We start from the raw sequence: 24,451 nt of genomic DNA, 5'->3' as shown, positions 1-24,451 counted from the left end.
ATGTGGAAACTACTTGTTATTGACACTGAAATCTTATATAACTCCCTGGAAACAAACATTGACAACTCGGAAATTCTTTACATGTATAACAATTGAAGAGACGTCAAACAAATAACTCCATTATTAGCTCTTAAGTAATAATGTCGCTGCTTCTTTTACAAGGAAGTATAATTCTGCTATTTATTACTATTTATTACTATTTATTACTATTTATTACTTCACAAATGTCCAACTCGTTGGCTGGATGGTCAGCTTATTGGCCCTCGGTTCAGAGTGTCCCGGGTTCGATTCCCGGCCGGGCCGGGATTTAAACCTCCAATGGTTAATTCCAGTGGCCCGGGGGCTGGGTGTTTGTGCTGTCCCCAACATCCTTGCAACTCACACACCACCCATAACACTATAGTCCACCACAATAACACGCAGCTACCTACACATGGCAGATGCCGCCCAAACTCATCGGAGAGTCTGCCTTACAAGGGCTGCACTTGGCTAGAAATAGCCATACGAAATTATAGCCTACTTCACAAATATTTTACTTTTACTGTCATTGTAAAGGAATGATTTAAAAATCAAGCTGTCAAGCCAGTGTGCATTTACGAACAAACATGTCAAATTTCTTTAACAATAAACTACCGAGCGAGTTGGTCGTGCTGTTAAGGACGCACAGCTGTGAGCTTGCATTCAGGAGACCGAGCTCGATAGCTGCAGTCGCTTAAGTGCGGCCAGTATCCAGTATTCGGGAGATAGTGGGCCACTGTCGGCAGCCCTGAAGATGGTTTTCCGTGGTTTCTTATTTTCACACCAGGCAAATGCTGGGGCTGTACCTTAATTAAGGCCACGGCCGCTTCCTTCCCAGTCCTAGCCCTTTCCTGTCCCACCGTCGCCATAAGACCTATCTGTGTCGGTGCGACGTAAAGCCAATATCAGTCAGTCAGTCAGTCAGTCAGTCAGTCAGTCAGCATTCGGGAGATAGTGGGTTCGAACTCCACAGTCGGCAGCCCAGCAGATGGTTTTCAATGGTTTCCCATTTTCACACCAGGCAAATGCTGGGGCTGTACCTTAGTTAAGGCCACGGCCGCTTCCTTCCCAATCCTAGGCCTTGAACTATCTGTGTCGATGCGACGTAAAACCAATTCTAAAATAAAAATGTTTAACAATCAACTAGAGTTTGGGATATGATGATTTCGAACCCCTCTGCGGTAGCTCCTAAGGTGGTTTTCCGTAATTTCCGATTTTCAGATCTGGCAAATGCTGGGGCTGTGTCTTAATTAAGCTCGGCCCTTTCCTTCCCAGCCTGAGCTATTTCCTATGCCATCGTTGCCGAGATCTATCTGTGTTACTGCGACGTTAAAACTGTAGCGAAATTAAATAAATTTATAACTAACTAACTAACTAAATAAATAAATAAATAAAAACACTGAACTGCAATCCCGATGTACCGGTACATTGTTATAGAACGTCTTTTTGCGTATGGCTACTTAGCCTTATTGACGGATCAAGACGTTGAAAAAGTATTGGGAGGTGAACATGGCGCTCCTATAACATGACAAAACAGTCTCATTTCTGGTGTAGGCTATGAGATCCCCAGAGACTGTTAATATTTTGACTTCTTGACGGGAAAGCGAAACCAGGTCTTTTTCTTTACGTCGCACCGACGCAGGTAGGTTTTATGGCGACAATGGGATAGGAAAGTCCTAGGAGTGGGAAGTCGCCGTGGCCTGGATTAAGGTACAGTCCCAGCATTTGCCTGGTGCGAAAATGGGAAACCACGGAAAACCATCTTCAGGGCTGCCGGCAGTGGCTCGAACCCACCATCCCCCGGATGCTAGCTCACAGCTGAGCGCCACTAATTGCACGGCCAACTCGCTCGGTGCCAGGTTTTTCGAAGTGACTTTTCCCATCTCGGTAAGGTATCTTCTTCCCCTCCCCTTCCTCTACATCGTACAAAATGTCTTCTTCTTTTTCTCCTTCTTCCTGGTAATTTCCTCTGCATGTGGATTAAGCAGAGTTTTATGGAGAATATCTTTCCTGATGCAACAATATGTAGGGTGATGTATTCACTATTGTGTTATTGTGTGCTAGGCGGTAGTGTGATGTATGATGTAACTGAGAGGAACACCAACACACAGCCTCCGAGCGAGGGGAATTAAGCACACAAGAATAAAAAAATCATCCCGGCCAGGAATCGAACCCGGGACCCTCCGTAACGAAGAGCACTGGTTGCCCGTTCAGTCAAGAAATGCACGTTTTATTTCTTTGGCAAATTGTACCACGATACAACATCGGAAATTAGTGGGCTCTTTTTTTAACATTTTGCTTTACGTCACACCGACACAGATAGGTCTCATGTTGACGACAGGATAGATGAGTGAAAGGGGTGAAAAGGTGGGAAAATAGGAAACCACGAAAACCATCTTCAGGGCTGCCGACTGTGGGGTTCGAACCCACTACCTCCCGAATACAAGCTCACAACTGTGCGACCCTAACCGTACGGCACGCTTGCTCTGTGTGCTGGTGAGTAGTTTGTTAGCCACATTCGCGATTTCTGTAGTGACGACTGTAAGAAAACATTTTTTAAATCACAACACCTGTGTTAGTGTTGTCAAGACTCGAATTATGACTAGTCTGAAGAAGACAAGGTTCATGCAACAGTGACTGACCAGATTTTACACGGTAAATTTCCAGTGCCTCCTTTCTGAGCGAGTCACACCATCTCACATTGATATAAGTAATTTGAAATGCTGACAGGCGCTTCATGAATGCCTGGCTGTGTAAGGGCCAATACATTATGTAATATATTTCGTCTTGCTCTCATCACGTCTGGGTAACGAGGCTGAAATAGATCGTGGACAGTGACAAGTTAAGTTGCTAATAGAACGCTTGTATCCTCTTTGCTCACTGAGCTAGAGTGGTCAACGTGGGCTATTAGACCGTGATGCTATTCCGACACCAATTTATCAGTGCTATCTCTCTCTCATGCTATGTTCGCTGGACTGCTTGTTCACGCTGTTCATAATTTCTACCAAAGTAACTTGACATGCCGGAGTGGTCTAGGTTGTTTACCGAAACAATTTGTTGCTTGCTTCATGTAAGGAGCTTGGGACATCACGGTCAGCAGCCCCGTGACTTAGTGTATAAACCTGCGTAATTTTTTTTTACAAGTTGCTTTACGTAGCACCGACACATATAAGGTCTTATGGCGACCATAGGAGAGGAAAGGGCTGGGATTGGGAAGGTAACGGCCGCGGCCTTAATTAAGGTACAGCCCCTGCATTTGCCTGGTGCTAAAATGGGAAACCACCGAAAACCATATTGACTGCTGCCGATAGTGGGGTTCGAACCCCCTATCTCCCTAATGCATGCTCACAGCTGCGCGATCCTAATCGCATGGCCAACTTGCTTGGTCAGGAAAGTTTATCACAGAATTTTTTCTGAAGGGAATGTTAAAAAGAGGGGAAAAAAGAAACGCTCTCCCGGAATAGCGACTCTCAGTGTTGAGATTCGAATAATAATAATAATAGTAATAATAATAATAATAATAATAATAATAATAATAATAATAATGTTATTTGTTTTTACGTCCCACTAAGTACCTTTACGGTTTGCGGAAAAGCAGACGTGCCGGAATTGTGTCCCTCAGGCAGGAGTTCTTTTTTCGTGCCAGTAAATGTACCGACACGAGGCTGACGTATTTGAGCACCTTCAAATATCACCGAACTGAATCAGGATCGAAACTGCCAAGTTGGGGTCAGAAGGCCAGCGCCTCAACCGTATGAGCCAGTCGGGATTCAAACCTGACATTTTTTTCAATAATGAAACATCTAGGAATAGTTTGTCCATCGTTTGAAGTATGCAGGTAATTTTGTAAAAATGTTTTTCTGGAGTATACGATTTGATCTCTCACAGCTGTTATTCGATCCTCTTTCTCTTATGTTCAGCTTGTCGCCAGTCACTTTCCATTAGCGTACACAAGCCCATAACTTGAAAGTGCGTCTTGGGTGGTCTTAGACAAGTTGGTACGTTACAGGAGGTATAATTATGATACTGTCCACAGCTATCTACGTTGTTCCTTTTCACTGACCTGTTGAAAATTCGAGCAAATCCCTATCAACTGATTATAATTATTAGTTATATGAATCAAACAGTCTTATTTTTCCACGAATCGGTAGTCTGGGAAGCGCAGTTGATTCAGTGCCTCCTCATTCCTTTATAGTGTTTCGTTGTAAATGTGAATTCGTTTGCTCGTCCCGAGGTGATACTCTGTTCAGACACACCACCTATTGAGGTAGATTGTTAACTGGATACCAGCACTCCTACCAATCTTACATTTTTCTCAGTACCAGGAATCGAAATCAGGCTTTCGAGGACAACAGCTACTCGCGATCAGCGTTACTCTACGGAAGAGGACAGTGTTTCGTTGAACCGGTAGTATTATGTTATTACCAGAAACTGGCTCTGTGGCTGAGTGGAAAGCCTAAGATTCGAGGGTTCTTTTGTTCGATTCCCCGGCACCCTTTGAGATTTTAACGATGGATGGTTCGATTTCTGTAGTTCAGTGAATGGGTGCTTGTGCTACCATTACAGTTCTCTGTAACTAGCACACAGCATTCTCAGGACAGCCGAATGCAGAGCTTGGGTCCATAGCCGAAGCGCGCGTTAACACGTGGGGCCACTTCTCTCGGTAGTCCGCAAGCCTCTGTGAATTTACTAAACGTTTCCACAATCCTGTATTTGCATCTCTCTCTGTTGCCTCGTTTAGTCTTTACCTCTTACCATAAAATCATTGGAAACTCAGTTGAATTATCGTCGTCTTGGTCTCTCTCTACTCCTCTTACACTTCACGACCGGTCCATTATTCTCCTAAGTAAACTGTCCTACATTCGCCTCATATGAATCCACCGCCGACGCCGGTTTATGCGTATAGTTGTTCAAACCTAAGTTGTATCTCCTCATTCCGACTACCCTCCTGTCATTGTTCCCATCTACTTGTGTCAGTGATTGTTCTTGCTGCTTTCATGTCTGTTACTTCTAACTTAAGATTAACATATCGTGAGCCCACCAAGTTTTCACTCCCGTACAGTAAAGTTGACCTGTAAACAGACCGGTGCGGGGGTAGTTACGTCCAAGAGCTGACTTCTTTTTAACAGAATACATTTGATTGCAACTGCGAGCTCACTGCAGTAGCTTTTCTGCACATAAATTCAGTCTCGCTTACTATACTACCATCCTGAGAGAATACACATCGTAAATACTTGAAATGGTCCACCTGTTCCAGTTTTGTATTTCCAAACAAACATTCAGTTCTCTTAGGTTTCCTCCCTACTAACATCACTTTCGTCTTGGAAATGAATGCTAATTTTAATAACATACTCACGGTTCCTATTTTCAAGTTCCATGATATTAGCTTGAAGGCTTTCATCCAGTAAGACCAAGTAGTCAGCATAGACCAAACAGCTTGCTACATTTCCTTCTAACTTAAACCCTCCCTGCCACTTTATACCTTCAGTAGATAATCCATGTAAACTACAAACAACAATGTTGAACGATTACATATTATTATTATTATTATTATTATTATTATTATTATTATTATTATTATTATTATTATTATTATACATTCATGCATGCATGCATCTTCATTATATGCTGTTTCGCCTGTCAGCCTTCAGACAGCAGGTCTTTGTGAATTAACTTACCCCCTCTACAAATAATCTGAGCGTGTTTGCTGAATTTCTTTGAAGTGGGGCACTGACCTTACTTAGTCTAATAATTAGAATTTTCACTCCAATAGTTTAGGGCCCACCGGTGGATTGGGTAGTCCTAACGTCTGAGCACAAGGAGGACCATGAATCAGAATATTTCCGAATTGTCCACTCTTATTCCATAGAAACTGATAATCCCGACTCTCAGGAACACTTAATTGGGCCACTCAGTCGTTGACCATGTTTCACAATCTGGGACGTGACAGCAGGAACCTGCACTACGAACTACTTTGTAGTAGTATAGAGTTGCTATAAGCAACTTTCTGTTAGGGTAACATTTATTCACCGATTAAATTGTCGTTTCATCGCTCCGGATATCTTATTCATAGCCTGAAGGAAAAACATACGAATGCTCACGAAAAAAGTTGTTGTTACAAACAGGTGCAAATAATGATTTTAAGACTGTAGGATGACATCAATTTTGTTTAAAGATTAGATTTAGAATCAGTACATGCTCAACGTAGAATTTTGATTCTGTGATGTGATCATGGGTGACGAATGGAGAAGTGCATATTTCCTCTGAGGCTAAGTGACCTTGCTGTAAAGCGAAATTAGATGCGGGGTTAACTTGGATGATGATAGACCCTTGATTTAATGTTTTCAAGGAAATGAGAATAACCTTATGTAGATATGATAGCCATTGTAAGATTTTCTGTTAAATGAACCGAGGACGAGAAATAGAATTCGTTATCAAATTCACCGTCGATTTATGTGGCTCATATTGTCAAGGATAGGAGATTAAATCACAACTGAAATTGGTATCTACCCCCTGTGGGTGGGAGACGCAGACGAAGAATACACCCACGGTATCCCCTGCATGTCGTAAGAGGCGACTAATTGGGACGACCATGGGATGAAATGAAATGGCGTATAGCTTTTAGTGCCGGGAGTGTCCGAGGACAAGTTCGACTCGCCAGATGCAGGTCTTTTGATTTGAATCCCGTAGGCGACCTGCGCGTCGGGACAGGAAAGGGCTAGGAGTGGGAAGGAAGCGGCCGTGGCCTTAATTAAGGTACAGCCCCAGCATTTGCCTGGTGTGAAAATGGGAAACCACGGAAAACCATCTTCAGGTCTGCCGACAGTGGGGTTCGAACCTTTTATCTCCCGAATACTGGATACTGGCCGCACTCAGGGTCGGATGTACAGTACCCGTCATTAGTACCACTACATGCGGAGCACCATGGGCTTACGTTGCCTGTAATTAGTACCATTATGTGAGAAACACCACAGGTCTGGGAGTTGCCTGTGATTAGTACCACTATATGAGCGACACCGTGGGTCTGCGTTGCCTGTGATTGGTACCCAGTATGTGAGGAACACCACGGGATAGTACGAGTCCCTGTGATTAGTACACCTATGCGAGGAACATCATAGGTTTGCGTTGCCTTTAAGTCCGACGCAGTGTGAGAAACACCATAGGTCTGCGTTACATGCGCGTATTACATTACCTGTGTGTAGTACCATAATGCGTGGAATACTGCGAGTCTACGCTACTTTTGATTATTGCCGCCACATGACAAATACCATGGTTCTACTTTTACTAGCGATAAGTACCATTATGATATGAGGGGCCGATGACCTGGATATTGGACACATTTGGACAACAAGCATCATCGATTCAGGAACTCAATCCAAAAACTGATTGGCAACAAGAGTGGAACAGCGTAGCTCCGACTCTATGGCAGACATAGTTCAATTATAATAATCTCCAGCTGGCTTTTATTTGCCCCTTAAGACATAGGAAGCCCTCAGCAGAGTCCTTACGAACCATGGGAGATGCGGATCAGTGACGTTTAAGTGGGGAATGAGATCTTCCCCAGCCTGTGACTGTGGTGCAGTTAAGCAGACCATCGATCATATTATCACCGAATGCGTTGGAAGGTCATTCGTTGGATCCATCCAGGACTTTGTGGTGGCTTCTACTGAGGCCATACGATGGCTAGAGTGTTTTGATTTAACTTTTTGAACCCTTTTGCTTGCATAATTGTTTTCGCTCTTATAATGTGTGTATTTTGTAATTATGTATATAACATTAATTGTGCTTACTGTTTATGTATACTGCTTTGTGTAGGTTGCCATACGCTAATAATAATAATCGATTCAGGATTGTGCTTTAGAAGCAGTCCCTTCGTCAGTATAATACTATTGCTGTACGATAGTTTCTGGGAATGTGGGGCATTGCGGGTCGGATCCACTGATTGTTTTAAATTCATGTTACCCATTCATTCTCCGTCGTCACGTTTTGAATTCTAGTCAGTGGATGATTTTGGACTTATAAATGGTCGTTGCAATTCGTCTCATTTCATACTATTGTGGGCCGATGACCTAGATGTTAGGCCCCTGTAAACAACAAGCATCATCATCATCATCATCATCATCATCATCATCATCATCATCAAATTGGTATCTTTATTGTAGAGGTAGTAATTTTGCCTTTTACTGGGGAGCTCATTTTCGGTTCACGGCTCATCCAAGGAAATTCAATCCCGATCTGAGATTTATTCAGCCTCGTGAGGTCACTTGAGGAACTGTGGATATTAGAGATCGTAAAATCCGTCAGGAAATCCAAGAACCCCAGATGAACAATTCATCACGCTGTCTACGTGAAATTCCGATACCTGCAAGTCATTTGGGTGGGCAGCAAACATCTTGGCACGCCTAAAACGTTAATTGGCCATGTGAGTCCATGGCGTTATATGTTGGTATCCTAATCATGTTAGGAGATTTACGGTACATGAAAGAACCTCTCACAATATCCCACTGTCTGTGTCTGTTAAGACACTTAACTGCTGCTGGGATGTAAACTCCCAGCCATATACCATATTTTTATCCGAGACATTTTAGGGAAGCACAGATTTCACTTAATCTGAACTGCTATCCATTGGGCTGGGTAGTTATATTCCTGGAACGGGTACTTCCGACATGTTAAAAACGTGCACTCTGCAGACTCAAAGGGTAACGCCTTGATGATATAACGTAACCCTGGAGACCATGCGACTAAACTCTAATCTAATCTGCTGTGACACACTTGTTTGTTGTTAATATTGCAGCCTGTGGGGAAAAGAAAGGGGTCTGCCGTACAACCAGCTCATATTCCACTGGTAACCGTGAGGAGAGATTATGTGCTGGGATGCTATATTCTGATGATTTGAAAATTACAAGTTAACTTCAGCTTTCTTGGTACTAATGCCAGTTTGGCTGAACAGTACAATGCTTTATTGTTTTGTTAGAATAACAACTAGACAAAAAATATTCTTAAATAAAGAGGCGTCAATTTTCGATGAATTTCATCCATCTCTGCCAGCATCAAAATTCGAAGCCAGTCCAGGTGTTTCTGGTGTTTTGCAAATGATCAAATCGTCTTCTTCGAAGAATTTATACCATGGACCCGAACAAACCGTTGCGAGTAGGTGGAATATCTGGATTCCGTACTGGAAGAGATTGCATTTCTGTTCCGTCTAAATCCCGCGTTTGATGTTAACTTTACCGTGCGAGTTGACCGTGCAGTTAAGGGCGCGCAGCTGTTAGCTTGCATTCAGGAGATAGTGGGTTCGAACCCACTGTCGGCAGCCCTGAAGATGATATTCCGTGGTTCCCCATTTTCACACAAACCAAATGCTGAGTCTGTACCTTAATTAAGATCACGACTACTTCCTTCACACCCCTAACCTTTTCATATCCCACCGTCATAAGACCTATCTGTGTTCAAAAAAAATCTTTACTTGATGTGCTGAAGCATTCTCCTGTTCCAGTATAGCGCGCTTTGTATTAATTAGACCTGGGTACTGTCGTATCACCGGAAGTATGCGGGTTCGATTGCCCGTTAGGAAGTAGAAAAATTTAAGAAATGAGATTTCCATTTCCGGAGATGCACATTGCCCCGAGGTTCACTTAGCCTACACCAAAAATTAGTAGATAGTGGCAGCCTTTACTTTCCTCCCCTCCAAGAACTACATGGCCTGTACGGAAATTACTTTGCTTCGGCTTTTACTGTCGAATCAACCCAGTCGGCTCTACACTCAATCCGGTTATTATTTATGAAACACATGCTCCAATGCACGGTTCGTTTTCATGAAATTACTACTACTTTACTTTCTCAGGATTACGCGACAGTGGTCTTTTTTAAGTTATCATATGTTGAGATATATTTTCAGAACCGGTCGTTTAGGAGATTTTTTAAATTACTAACTTATACATTACAATGTACGGATATCCCGGTATTACTGTCTGCTTATAATAAAATAGCATCTAAATTAAATGAATACGTACGTTCCATAAAGATACGTAACAATACACAACAAGAGAGTATTGCACGTAAACAAGGAAATACAAGAAACGGCACCATATCAAGAAATCACATGATAACGAAAAAAAACATTTAAACATTTCTGAAAACAAGCAGAGCCTTCGTGGCTCAGGCGGCAGTGCGCCGGCCTCTCACCGCTGGGTTCCGTGGTTGAAATCCTGGTCACTGGTCACTAGACAAAGCGGAGGCGGGACAGGTTTTTCTCCGGATACTCCGGTTTTTTCTGTCATCTTTCATTCCAGCAAAACTCTTCATTATCATTTCATTTCATCCGTCATTAATTAATCATTGCCCCAGAGGAGTGCGACAGGCTTCGGCAGCCGAAACAGTTCCTATCCTCGCCGCTAGATGGGGCTTCATTCATTCCATTCCTGACCCGGTCGAATGACTGGAAACACACTGTGGATTTTCATTTTTCATTTTCATTTCTGAAAACAAAATACTTGAAAATTAAATAAAAACACTTCCATTTAGTGTCACATAATAATTACGAGCAATCGCACGGGAATTTAAGCGAAATTTACAGAATATGACTTAAAATATTCCATTATAAGTAAATAATAATAATAATAATAATAATAATAATAATAATAATAATAATAATAATTGTACCGGGCGGTACACCTCCGCTCCGCTAATTCAAACATTGCGCCAGTTGAAACTCCTCTACTGGAGGAAGCCTGAACTTTAACTACAGTGCTAATTCTCTAGTTTCTCAGAAGATGTCCCTACTTGTAAATTTTGAAGTGTTCTGAACGGTGTCCTTTTCGATGTATTTTTGTTTTGCCTGTAGTAAGAAGTGTGAACATTCTCTTCTAGATGGCACTACTGAAGGACTACAATTATGCACCCTAGTGCGAAGTGAAAGAACTGTGTTTTTGGAGAAATTTTGTGTTCATAAGTTTATTCTTTGTTAAATTTCTTTCAGTCATTGTTTAGGTTGGCTGTATAACCCTTCACTTTCCGCCAGTTTTGAATTCGACCAATGAGTAATTTCTGTAATTAATTTTCCACCAATCCTGGTTTTCTTCTTCACTTCTGACATGTAATCTTTTGGTCGTCCAATAAAAGGCTTGTGGGCGGGTGTTCTCATTCCTGAAAGGTCTCGAATGTTCCGCGAGGGTATATAAACTGCTGATTTTCGGGTCTCTGCGCCACTTCAGTAACATCTATCAGTGTGTAAATTATGTAGCAGGGGGCGGGAAGCGCCTCTTTCTTCGGGCAGCAGTTCAACCACCAGGTAATGGCCGTCTTATAACTTATTTTCCTGCCAGCTCAGCAGTTTAACCCTCGGGGCGGGTTCGAAACCTGCTACCATGTAACTTTCCTCTAAAATGTAAAAGTCTCTTAATTTAAATTCTACCTCTGTAACTAGATATTGGGATAGAGAGTGCTTAACCCTCTCGAGCTCCCACTCATATTGCTTTGAGGTGAACTTATTTTCTCAACCGTTTCTTCCCTTCTTATGTAATGTAAATAGCCCCTGCATTAGTGGCCTAGTACCAAGTAGGTTTTAAAGAAGTGTATTAGGAGTGCCTTGTAATTTTCCTGTTTATTTACTAAATCGGCCTCAGTAGGTTGGGTATTTTTACCCCTCTGTTTATGTCCTTAGAGGACAGCTTGAAGGTGGAATTTGCTCTTCCAAAAAAATTTGATTTCTGTGTGCCTCGAGTAGGCTTTACTGAGTAATAGGGGGCAAGTTGGTTGAATCGTGTACGGGTAAAGTTGGGCTTACTGCTCAAGAATTGTGTGTCTGGTTCTCGGAGCCCAAATCCTGTAACTCTGTAATTGTATATTCTCGATTTGTTGTTAGGCTACTGTGTACCTGTTATATTTGTTATTTCTTGATCTTGAAAAGAAAATATAACCTTGTTAAATTTTAAATTAACTTTAATTTCGTAGATTGAGACCTATTCATCCCAGCACCTTCTTTCACCTCTAACTACCACGGATAACTCCGTAACAATAATAATAATAATAATAATAATAATAATAATAATAATAATAATAATAATAATAATAATATAGTCTAGACTATACTTGTAAGGGGTGTTTCCTGTTATTTTATGTAAATTTCTCGTCAATACCAATTACTATTTATGTTATTGGCTCTACTTCCCACTAACTACGTTTACGGCTGTCGGTGACGCCAGAGTACCGCAATGACGCCCCGCAGGAGTTCTTGATAGTGCCGGTGTATCTACCGACACGAAGGTGCCGTATTTGAGCACCTTCAAATACCACCGGACGGAGCCAGATTCGAATCGGCCAACTTGGACTGAGAAAACCAGCTATCCACCGTCTGAGCCACTCAGCTTGGCTCCTTACAAGTACAGCAAAATAATGCAAAGCTATCTCCGTATCGGCCACGAAGGCCCCCAAAAGAGCGGGAGGTAAAGTCTTCCAATGTCCGCAGTCTATCCAATAAGGAATTGACCTAGTGCTCATTTCTTCTTTCTTAATTTCATGTGCCTATTTCTAGCCTAGTGCAACCCTTGTAAGGCAGACCCTCCGATGAGAGTGGGCGGCATCTGCCGTGTGTAGGTGACTGTGTGTTATTGTGGTGGAGGATAGTGTTATGTGTGGTGTGTGTTACAGGGATGTTGGGGAAAGAACAATAACCCAGTCCCCGGGCCACTGGAATTAACCAATGAAGGTTAAAATCCACGACCCGGCCGGGAATCGAACCCGAGGCCCTCTGAACCGAAGGCCAGTATGCTGATCATTCAGCAACGAGTCGGGCAGTGCTCATTGCTGACGTAGAATGAGTGACCCCAAAGCCACGTGCCTCTCCAGAAGTGAAGGTCTCTTCTCTCAATTTTCCGACTTCCTGATAGAAAATCAAACTCAGATCCTTCCGGGTAAATCGAGATCTCCTTTACTGCCTCAGCTAGGCAGGCCATTCACTTACAAGTAGCGTAACATAATAATAATCGGGTTTCGCGAAAAAATTACAAAATATAACAGGAAATATCCCCTTACAGGTAGTTGAACATAACAATTACAACGCAGTAACACTACAGTTGTTTACTGTCGGTGTTTCGGCTGTGGTCTGTTCGTGTGATTGTACTCGTATGCTCTGTTGAATTTGTGGAGATGTATGGCATCTGTGGCTCTGGAACCGCCAACAGCTTCCAACAGTGCGCGGATTCTATGAATGGTTGGTTTTTGACCACGGTGCCAGTAAGATAATGTTCTGGGAGCGTGATAGCTGAGTGAATTCATCGATAGCTTCTCACCTAATTGGCCGCGGTTATCGTGAGGTTCTGGAAATGAAAACGTACGTCCCTGTGGCTCGCATTCGGTACACATTTGGAAGTCCCCAGGCTATGATCACGGTATCCATACTCACCCAAAACTACAAGCTTAACTTTACATCATTTTCTCTAACTAAAGTCGTAGTGAGAGATGTCCACATCACTGAATTATCTGAATCAATTTGTTTCTCTTCTTATGCTGATCGCCCCTTCATTTTCTACCACAAACTTTTCTTCGGCAGCTGTCTTCAGACACAAACTCTTTCCTCAAAGAATCTAAGAAGAACCCAATACGAATTTTATTGTTACACATTTCCGAAGACAGTTTGGAGAATAAATACAAGGAGTTTCCGATAACCTGCTTCGTATTGCATGTGAAATATAAAAATTTGCGAACCGCTTGTTAAATAACGTCGTTAAGCAATGTTCCCGCCTTTACCAGATCGAGAAACGATTTTCGCACATAAGGGAAAATAGTCGCGATACATCACTTGCCATTTTAAATGTAAAATGCCTCATTTATGTGCGTACATCCAAGCACTACCGCACTCACCATAACAAATCCTTAGGCATTGATCATTACCGATAAAGGACTAAATTCCACTAAATCGAACGAATTCCTACAGTCATTCTTTTCAGTTACTGCAGTGAGACTCTGGACTACACTCCCAGTGGCCATTCGTCAGGTTATTTCCTCTCATAATTCAAATCTGCCTGCCTAATTTTTTTGCTGGGAACATATACAGTAACTGAGTTGTGTGGGTCATCGTGGGTATATTGTATGAATGGGTTTTCCTTTATCCGCAGTATTATGCACTTCAGTCATTATTATTATTATTATTATTATTATTATTATTATTATTATTATTATTATTCTCAATTGCCCTACTGATTTGTAACCTAGTCTTAGTATATCTGTCCGTAGTATTAAAATTACTATATCTTATTTTGACTTTTAGGTTTACATTATTAAATTTTATTTTTTAAAGTGGTTAAGTGTAAGAGAGAGCCGAGAACCATGACTTCTCCACAAATGTAAGTCAGGAATAAATAAATAAAAAATAAATAAATAAATAAATAAATAGATTAAATAAATAACGCAACCCCCAAATCCTTTCAATTGGGGAATTTCTCTATTAATTAAGGCACTACCAGCATGTTTATTCTTAATTAATTTCTCGTAACTTAATGTCGCGCCAACTCAGATAGGTTTTTGGCGACAGTGAGATAGGAATGGAAGCGGCCGTGATCTTAATTAAAGTACAGTCCAGCATTTGACTGGTGTGAAAATGATAAACCACGGTAAACTATCTTCAGGGTTGCCGGTAGTGGGTTTTGGACTCGACATATCCGGAATGCAAGCTTAAAGCTGTGTGGCCCGTACCACGCAGACAACTCGGTCTTTCTGTTTAATTGTATTTAAAATTTTGTATGGTTGAGTATACTTGTATGACGTAATGTACATTTCTTCATACTAATTTGAAATGCTTTTTGTTGTTACAGCGACGCGGAGGTATATCAGTGGACAGGACGGATCAGAATGCCATTTTCATCCGTATGGTTGGTGAGTAACATAATTCCCTCAATAATGAAGAAATAGGCCTAAGTCTGTTACTGCGAACTGTAAAACTGAGGACGTGCAGTTAGTATTTGGTAGAAGTATACGCATAGCTCAGGACCAGAGTTAGGATGTAATAATTATGCTACTTGCTTTACGTTCCACTAACTACTTTTACGGTTTACGGAGACGCCTAGGTGAAGGAATTTAGTCCCTCAGAAATACTTTTACGTTCCAGTAAATCTATAGACACGAGGCTGACGTATTTGAGCCCCTTCAAATACAACCTGCCATGTGGTCAGAATGCCAGCACCTCAACCGTCTGAGCCACTCAGCCCGGCAAAAGAGTCGGGAAGTAATTTAGTAAAAGTAATCGAATTACGTGTAACGATTATTTTCTAGTAATTATTACTTGTACTCGTTACTTCTTACAGCATATAATTTTTACTCATATTTTACTTCTTGAAATACAATTGTTATAGTTACATTGTAGTAATCGATATACTGTATATCGCATGGAAGCAGAAACGGAAGGGGTGGGCGGGAGATCAAGTGATGATGAAGATAACTTTTACAGTTCTACAAAAACGGAATCAGTAGCTTCACCAGTGCTGACTTCTTGCTATTTGCTTTATTCGCGCTGGCACAGATAGGTCTTATGGCGACAATGGGACGGGAAAGGCCTGGGAATGGGAAGGAAGCGGCCTTGGCCTTAATTAAGGTACAGCCCCAGCATTTGCTTGGTGTGAAAATGGGAAACCACGGAAAACCATCTTCAGGGCTGCCGACAGTGGGATTCGAATCCACTATCTCCCGGATGCGAGCACACAGCTGCGCGCCCCTAACCGCATGGCCAACTCGCCCGGTTTTCTGACTTCATTGGGGTAACCATATTAATGAAGTTGTTAAGGAAGGTTACATATCTCTTCACATGGTTTTGAGAGTACGTATTTAGGGGTTGTATGTAGTAAGGATGTAAAGGAGAGGGCGTATAAGTATTTGATAATATCACAATTAAAGCATGGTTCTAGGACTACTTGATACGAAAGCTTGAAATGATTAAAGGGAAAGTAGCACGATTTGTTCTGGGTGATTTCCAACAAAGGAGTAGTGTTACAAAAATGTTGCAAACATCGTGTTGGGAAGACTTGGGGGTAAGGAGACAAGATGCTCGACTGTGTGGTATGTTTCGAGCTGTCAGTGGAGAGATGGCATGCAATGACATTAATAGGCGAATAAGCTCCACCGGAGTTTTTAAATGTAGGAAAGATCGTAATATGAAGATAAAGTTGGATTTCAAGAGGACAAATTGGGGCAAATATTCATTTATAGGACTAGGAGTAAGGGATTGGAGTACATTATCAAGGGAAATGTTGGATAAATTTCCAATTTCTGTGAAAACGTTTAAGAAAAAGCTAGGTAAACAATTGATAGGAAATCTACCACCTGGGCGATAGCCCTTAATGCAGATGATTGATTGATTGATTGATTGATTGATTGATTGATTGATTGATTGATTGATTGATTGATTGATTGATTGATTGATTGATTGATTGATTGATTGATTGATTGATTGATTGATTGATTGATTGATTGATTGATTGATTGATTGATTGATTTAAATTCCTTACGTCTTCATTACATCCAAACACATCAGATTTTACCTACAATATCCATCGTTGCTGGGGTATTCTTAAAATGAAACACAGATATTCCTTCAAGTGCCACTGTAGAGTGTCTTTTCATCAAATGCAATGGTGTACTTAAGTTTAGCGATGAGAATTTTAAGAACCGATTGTTTTGTAAAGTAAATGGCAAATTACTTGAAATGCTAGAAGTCGCTAACTAAAATATGGGAAAATCATTTTGAAATTTCCATGGTATCATTCTTAGTCTCACTTAGTGAGAACAGCCACCTAATTACGCTATGCCAAAAAGAAGTAATTATCTTCTTCTTTGCAACCTTTGGTACCCTTAAAGTCCCATGCGAAAGTAATGTCGGTCATTTCTTTAAGATTGGCGTTCTGTGAATTAAATTTAATTGTAAAGTTACTGATTGATTACTTGTTGAAAATGTAATTTTTAGTTGCAATTGAGTACACTATTTCTCAGGTAACTATAATTCAGACCAATTACTTTTCTTTTCTTTTCTTTTCTTTTCTTTTCTTTTCTTTTCTTTTCCCAAGACTGCTCAGACCTGACTTACGGTTCATGTGAATGTACCTATCAAGAAATTGGGTGCGATATTTCCTACATTAATACTGTATTGATTAATTTCATTTAACAATGAAATCTCCAAATAGTACATCATTATACATCTGGCACCTCTGAGGCTACAGTGACATATTCAGCGTGATTCACAAGTAATTGGCGCCAATTTTAAGAATATTTCTGAATTCATTTCAACAAGTAAAATTTGCCATTTAAACCCTATTGTTAGAGACTTATTTCTTAACACCATCAGTCGAGGTTGAATGTACTCAAGGCCCAGTTGTCAAACAGGTTTTGACAGCAACTAACTCTGCAACCTTACCTCACTCCTGAAACCCGAAAAATGAGACATCAATACAAAATATGAATCACGTAGTTTGAAGTTGATCATGTTATAAGTAATTAATGGAAACAGAGTAATTCCTGAACCGTGTCAACACTCTTCTAACATCAAATAACAAGAAAGTGTACGCCATTGTAATAAACATACATCAGGAATATTAATATTTTGCTTTTACAACACAATATTTTTACAGTGCATAATATATAGCTTTTTGTTGTTGTTTGAAGTTCTGTTACTTGATGCATGGTCCATCAGTGACCAAATTCCGATTTTTAAACCATAGAAAAATCAACCTGAAGAACGTTCAACAATTTAACTCGATTTAATATAATTTTATACAGAATACAAGTAAAATGTGAGCGTCACGCCCGCCCCTCGATCAACGTAAGGTTAATAAATTTACACGAGTAACAAAAAATTAGGAATAAAAATGAATTTTTAGTAACAATTCTTAAAATATAGATCTTATTCTAAAGCTAAAATTGTAAAGTGAAGTCCGTTTTTACTTCTTGCTCGCATTTTGCTCCTATCAGTGTTTAACTAAACTCGCTTATGAGAACAATTAACGCCATCAGTGATAGAGAATCGACATCTATCGCGGGTTCAATCCTAGTAGAGGTAGTCGGATTTTTGAAAGGCGGAAGAACATCCAGTCGACATCTCATGCTGTACGAATCCGGAATGTAAAACTTTTCTTTTTTGTGGTTTAGCGTCGTGCTCAGTTATGTTTCTCGGCGACGATGTGATAGGAAAAGGCTAAGGCTGGGAGGGGATCGTCCATGGCTTTAATTAAAGCATAACCCCAGAATTTACCAGGTGTGTAAATGAGAAACCACTTAGGGCGATCTTCAAGGCTCCCTATAAACGGGCTCGAACCTACTATCTCCCCAATGCAAGTTTGCGGGCCGCACCGCGCAACCAACTCTCTGGTGAAAAATTCGGTGTTCACTCGACAGAGGTAACTTAATTAAAACTCGGCTATAGTTCACCCAATAGGTTAAAAAAGAACGTCGAAATAGACACACATGCAGCCTAAGTGGCGTCATGGAAACACCGTTTACGTTTTTGTTGTAGCTCTCATGTCCTGATTTTCGTTATCTTGTGTTCGATCGCCTGGGAACTTTCCACATCCTCGATCTGAATTACGGAAGTAACTAGAAATAGCCAGTTCTTGTAAAAGAAGTTGGTCATATATGTTTTCATTTTGAATTCTTCAACTCATCCGTTAATTCGAGCATTTCCCATCTACTAAGAAGTAATTGGATTTTAATTTTGAACCCTCTATTACAAATTGTTATTGTTTATTTTAATTTAACCCCCCTGTCCCATCATAAATGTAATTTCTGATCTCTAATTGACGAGGTTGAAACCGCCTCCGAACAGCTTCTAGGCAGTGCATAGAGCTGTCGGCTGCCCTGGAACTAAGTGGTACAGTTTCTGGACAGCTGTTTCTTGCCTCCCTTGGCCACGACAGACGATAAGTCTTAATGTAAAGTTAATTGTCCCAATAGGGGACTGGCCTGTGTTGTAGTATGGAAATGACCTATACCGCGCCACGTACTGAGCTCATGAACTCTTGTGTTTATACAATTTAAGTGCCGGAATGCCATTGAAAATTACTTCGATTGAGCTTCAAGGACCACGAATACACATATGATACACACTTGTGCATATACACACCTTTAGTTAAGAATAATGCTTTTCAGCTTCGCCAAGTGCGTGTCTGGTAGATGAACAGTAAGGCAAGTACATATTATTCTTACCCTTCTAACGTTTTTCTCATGCCTGTGGGGTCGCGGGTGCGACTGTGTAGCACATGTTGATTTGGCACAATTGTTGGCCGTACGCCCTTTCTGACGCCAACCTAATATGGAGGGATGTAAACAGTATCTCGTGTTTCTGTGGAGGTTGGTTGTGTGTTGTCTGAGTGTGCAGTGTTGAGACAAACACAAACACCCAGACCCTGAGCCGGGAGAATTAATCAGATATGATTAACATCCCCGACCCTGCGGCGAATCGAACCTGGAACTCTCTGAAAGGAAGGCCTCAGTGCTGACCATTCAGCCAAGAAGCCGGAAGCAAGTGTATATTCCTTTAAATCTGTTATAATTTTGTCGTGATTTCGTGTACAGCTTTGTATTTTATATATCTTTTCCCTTCCTTTACAAACTTATATTTTCATTTCGATTTTAAGCAGTAGCGTAATGGCCATTTAATTATGTACATTTCTTAGAAACTGATAACTGGAGTTTCTGTATGGTAGGTTCTTTTTTTTATACCAGATGCTTCAGGTACACACTCCACAGTAGAATGTGTAGTCTACCTGGTCCACTGTAGGAGCTTCCATCGTGAAGCACGAAAAGCCTCCACGCAACACCACAAAGTTCGAGAAGTTGCCAAGCATCACAGGGGTTGCAGACTTCCCGGAAACTTAATTTGCTAATATACTGAGTGAGAACTTCGTGCATTGCTCAGGATACAAACAGCTCTCTTACAAAAACATTCAGTCTAGTCAAATGCATAACAATGACTTGTGGATATGCTGGCTATATTTTGAGAATGCCATCAGAACAAACAATAAGCAGCTGCACATTATGGACAGCAATATCCAGAGAGGCGATCCAGATCGCAGTATGTCCCAGAATGTGAGAGGTGGCCACACAAAAAGATACGCTTCATATGGCGACTCGTCCATTGGGGACACCGCAAAGCGATTCGCAGAAGTGAATATAGCAAGAGAAGCTGTTGCCACTGAACCTCCATACAAGTACTAGGAGCTGTGGTACCCGTATTGAGACTACATAATACATGTAGATAGTTTTCTGTCTTTCTTTTTCATCCGTTGACCGTCCAGGGTTGGTTTTTCCCTCGGACTCGGCTAGGGATCCCACCTCTACAGGCTCAAGGGCAGTGTCTTCGAGAGAGAGACATTGGGTCGGGGGATACAACTGGGAAGCAAGAACAATATCTCACCCAGCCGGCCTCACATGTTATACTGAATAGGGACCTTGTGAGGGGAGGGGGAGATCGGAAGGGATAGACAAGTGGAAGAGGGAAGGATGTAGCCGTGCCTTAAGTTAAGTACCATCTCGGGATTTGCCTGGAGGAGAAGTTGGAAATCACGGAAAACAACTTTGAGGATGGCTGAGGAGGGAATCAGACCCCCCTCCCCTCTACTCAGTTGACATCCAGAGGCTAAGTGAACCGCGTTCTAGCCCTCGTACCATTTTTCAAATTTCGTGACAGATTCGAGAATTGAACCCGGGCCTCCGAGGGTGCCAGCTAATTACATTAACCACTACATCACAGAGGCGGCCATGTAGATAGTTATTAAGCATAATCTGCAATGGCACGCGTTCAAACGGAACACTACTTATACATAATGAGATGTTTCCTTTTACTTTCCTTTACGAATGCACCTATCAGGTGCGACAACCCAACATACTGCGGAGTGTGTACTGAAACACCGACATATTACTCTAAATAATAATAATAATAATAATAATAATAATAATAATAATAATAATAATAATAATAATAATAATAATAATAATAATAATAATAATAATAATAATAATGGTTTTACTTCCCACTAACTACTTTTAAGACTTGCGGAGATGCCGAGATACCGAAATATTGACCCGCAAGAGTTCTTCTACGTATCAGAAAATCTACTGACACGAGGATGGCGTATTTGAGCACCTTGAAATAGCAGCGGACTGAGCTGGGATCGAACCCGCCAACTTCCATAAGACCTATCTGTGTCGGTGCGACGTAAAGCCACTAGCAGAACCCGCCAACTTGTGCTCAGAAGACCAACGCTCTATCGTTTGAGCTACACAGGCCGGCATTACTGTAAATATCTGGGTTTAGAATTGGGATAAAGGGTATGAAAAATTTAAATTTGAAACTTCCACAACCCATCCCTCAAATGTACGCGAGAATCTACCAAAAATACTTACGAGCCTTGTCCTACACACTCCTGTTTGTGGTTCAGATGCTTAGATGACAATCTTGCTGGCCCATATTTCGATTGCCTACTGTAGCCATGGTCTAAAAATTGAGGTGATAAAAGGGTTAGAGCATCATAGTCGACGGTTCTTGGAAAGGATTTTCGTGGTCAACTCACTCGAAAAATAATAAAAAATAACCGATGGTAATTTTGTTTATAAAACCAAACCCAGCCAAGCCAAACAAAACCAAATCAAACCAAACCAAATCAAATACCATGGCGCAACAGCCCCGAAGGGCCAGGGCCTACCAAGCGACTGCTTCTCAGCCTGAACTCCTGCAGACTACAATGCCTTGTGTGGTCGGCACAGCGATTTGTTTATTAAAATGGTGCAAAATAATGCAATAAGTATAAATATTGTACCGGTATCAAATTGTTGTACATTCTTTCTTTCTTTCTTTCTTTCTTTCATAATATATTTACCCTCCAGGATTGGCTATTCCCTCGGACTCAGCGAGGGATCCTACCTCTACCGCCTCAAGAGCAGTGTCCTGGAGCGTGAGACTTTGGGTCTGGGCATACAACTGGGATGGAGGACCAGTACCTCGCACAGGCGGCCTCACCTTCTATGTCGAACAGGGGCCTTTTGGGGGGATGGGACAAAGGGAAAGGATAGACAAGGAAGAAGAAAGCAAGTGGCCGAGGTCCTAAGTTAGGTTAGCATCTCGGCATTAGCCTGGAGGAGAAGTGGGAAACCTCGGTAAGCCACTTCGAGGATGGCTGAGGTGGGAATCAAACCCAACTATAAACTCAGTTGACCTCCCGAGGTTGATTGGACCCCGTTCCAGCCCTCGTACCACGTTTCAAATTTCGCGGCAGAGCCTGGAATCGAACCCGGGCCTCCGGGGTGGCAGCTATTCATGCTAACTACTGCACCACAGAGTCGTATTTTTGTACTTAAATGTACAAAGAGTACAGTTGAAGATTTATTGCATAAACATGAAAGCCACGGAATAAGAGTTTAACTTTCTTCACTACTGGTACTAAAATAATAATAATTTAATTATTATTATAATTGGTTCTACCAATTAGTACATCTTTCTTCATGTAATAATTACCTATTTGAGAAACAATAGGTTGTAAAACACTGTTTTCAATTTTTAAATATGAAACTACGTCTATTATTTCTTAATATTACTTTGCAATGCCTTTGCTGGCAGGACCTAGTGTTTACAGTGCACAATGTCTTCTGGTATGGGCTAGAGCAATATTGTTACTTTCATTGATCTGTCTCTCTCTTATCCTTGGCTATGACAATATGAAAGTGACTTTGAGGTATGAGCGATGCTAGAAATGCCATTCCTTGTGCAGCCAGTCCCTGCAATGAACGGTGTGAAAACGTTGCTCATAGGGTCGGTCGATGCATGCATTTCAGTGGGCTTGGCAGACTGATGTGTAATAGCAACTTCTGGCTCGGTGAGAAAAGCAACTGGAAACTACCTCACTCCTCATTTCCCTAGTATGTCTCTTCAGTGATGCCTAGGCCATCTATGACAGCTGATGGCAGAGCTGTTGAGGATCCAACCAGCCTTGGGGCTGAAGACTGAACATACATACATTACTTTCAATTCATTGAAACTCCGTTCAACATCATACGAAGTATTGGGGACCGTGATTTTCTCACAAGAATAACGTTGACACCATAAAGTATGGAACATGTTTAAAATTGAACATTAAATTATGTTAACACATGAAAGTTTCTTCAAATACATTTTATTTTTTAAAAAAATTGAACTTCACCTGGAAATATGGACAAATATGGAAAATAAAATGTTTTTGATTACTCCATATACCCTAATTCGTAAACATAATGACAAACTCTTAACTGTAGGCAATGAAAACACAAATATGTATTTACATAGAAATCCTAACCTTGATAATAACAAACTAACCCTTGACACAGCAGCCAATCAAGGCCTTGGCTCGCTAAGACAACTGCTGCCCAGATGCAGTAGTTGGCCTACAGGTACTGGAGTAGCATGTGGTCAGCGTGACGTCATCTCAGTCACATTGCTGGGCTTTCTTGACCGAGTCAGCTTCCCCTCGTCTCATCAGTCGGTCTTACGAATGTGTAATATGACAACAAATATTTATTAAGGACCCGGCTCATCGGCCGAATGATCGCGGTATCAACAACAGTCACGTAAAACTACAAACTTGCTTGCTTAAACAGGGGCAAAATCCTTGGAAACCCAAAGTTTGCAGAGTGAAAGCAGAGGCGCTGCCTCTACACTACGGGGCTGGCTTTCGTTCTTGCGACGGTGCTGGTTTTATTCATGCAATGATCATTATTAAGTTATTTATCTTCTCAGACGTTCATGCTTGCCAACATGGTCCCCTACCCAGATGCTAGTTGGATCTGATCCTGTTTTGGCCTATTTCACACTTGTAAAATCGCACTCATGTTCGCCAACTAAACAAGACTGCTGACCACAATGCCTAAAATCATTTACAGCAACATCACTCTTGTAAATAAATATCTAGACCAGGGTCAGCCAACTGCGTGTACGTGTGATGTCAGGTAACACGTCCGTCACACACTTAGTACTGTAACTGAGAAGTGATGGCTAGAGGGGCGAGGGGAAACGCAACTTCATTCGTAGAGGGAGGCCCAAGGACTGCAGGTAGTACAATGCGGTATGTGTAGTACATATTTCTCTCCACATAATTTATTGTAACGTAACTTTGTTATGAATTAACATAAAAGTTATAAAGCAACTTTATTTCTACATGTCTGTCTGTTAGATCATCAGCCCAGAGGCTGGCTGGATCCTCAAATGGCACGACCAAAGGTTATGCGGTTATGAGGAAACCCCAAAAACCAATGGCAGCACCAAAATGAGGCGTACTAGGCAAGATGAGGAATGATATTGAACACAAAATTGCTGTGTTTTACAATATCACCCACTGTAAAATATAGTGCTAACAGTAACAAACAGCACAGTTTTACAACAAAAATAGTACAGAGAGTAATCTGTAAACTCGAAACATACGTTTCATCT

General features: G+C 41.3%; 1 protein-coding gene across 1 annotated transcript in view; it reads left to right on the top strand.

The window, feature by feature from the left end:
- Positions 1 to 24,451, top strand: part of LOC136862733 (uncharacterized) — a 425,476-nt gene that overhangs the window by 97,571 nt on the left and 303,454 nt on the right. The window contains exon 2 of the mRNA XM_067138959.2: positions 14,829 to 14,889. Coding sequence (XP_066995060.2) covers positions 14,829 to 14,889 — 61 coding nt within the window. The remainder of the gene's footprint in view (positions 1 to 14,828; positions 14,890 to 24,451) is intronic.

Source organism: Anabrus simplex, chromosome 2, assembly GCF_040414725.1.
Source record: "Anabrus simplex isolate iqAnaSimp1 chromosome 2, ASM4041472v1, whole genome shotgun sequence".
Lineage (NCBI taxonomy): Eukaryota > Metazoa > Arthropoda > Insecta > Orthoptera > Tettigoniidae > Anabrus > Anabrus simplex.
The sequence above is the reverse complement of the archived record's forward strand: the minus strand, read 5'-3'. Positions and strand labels throughout refer to the sequence as shown.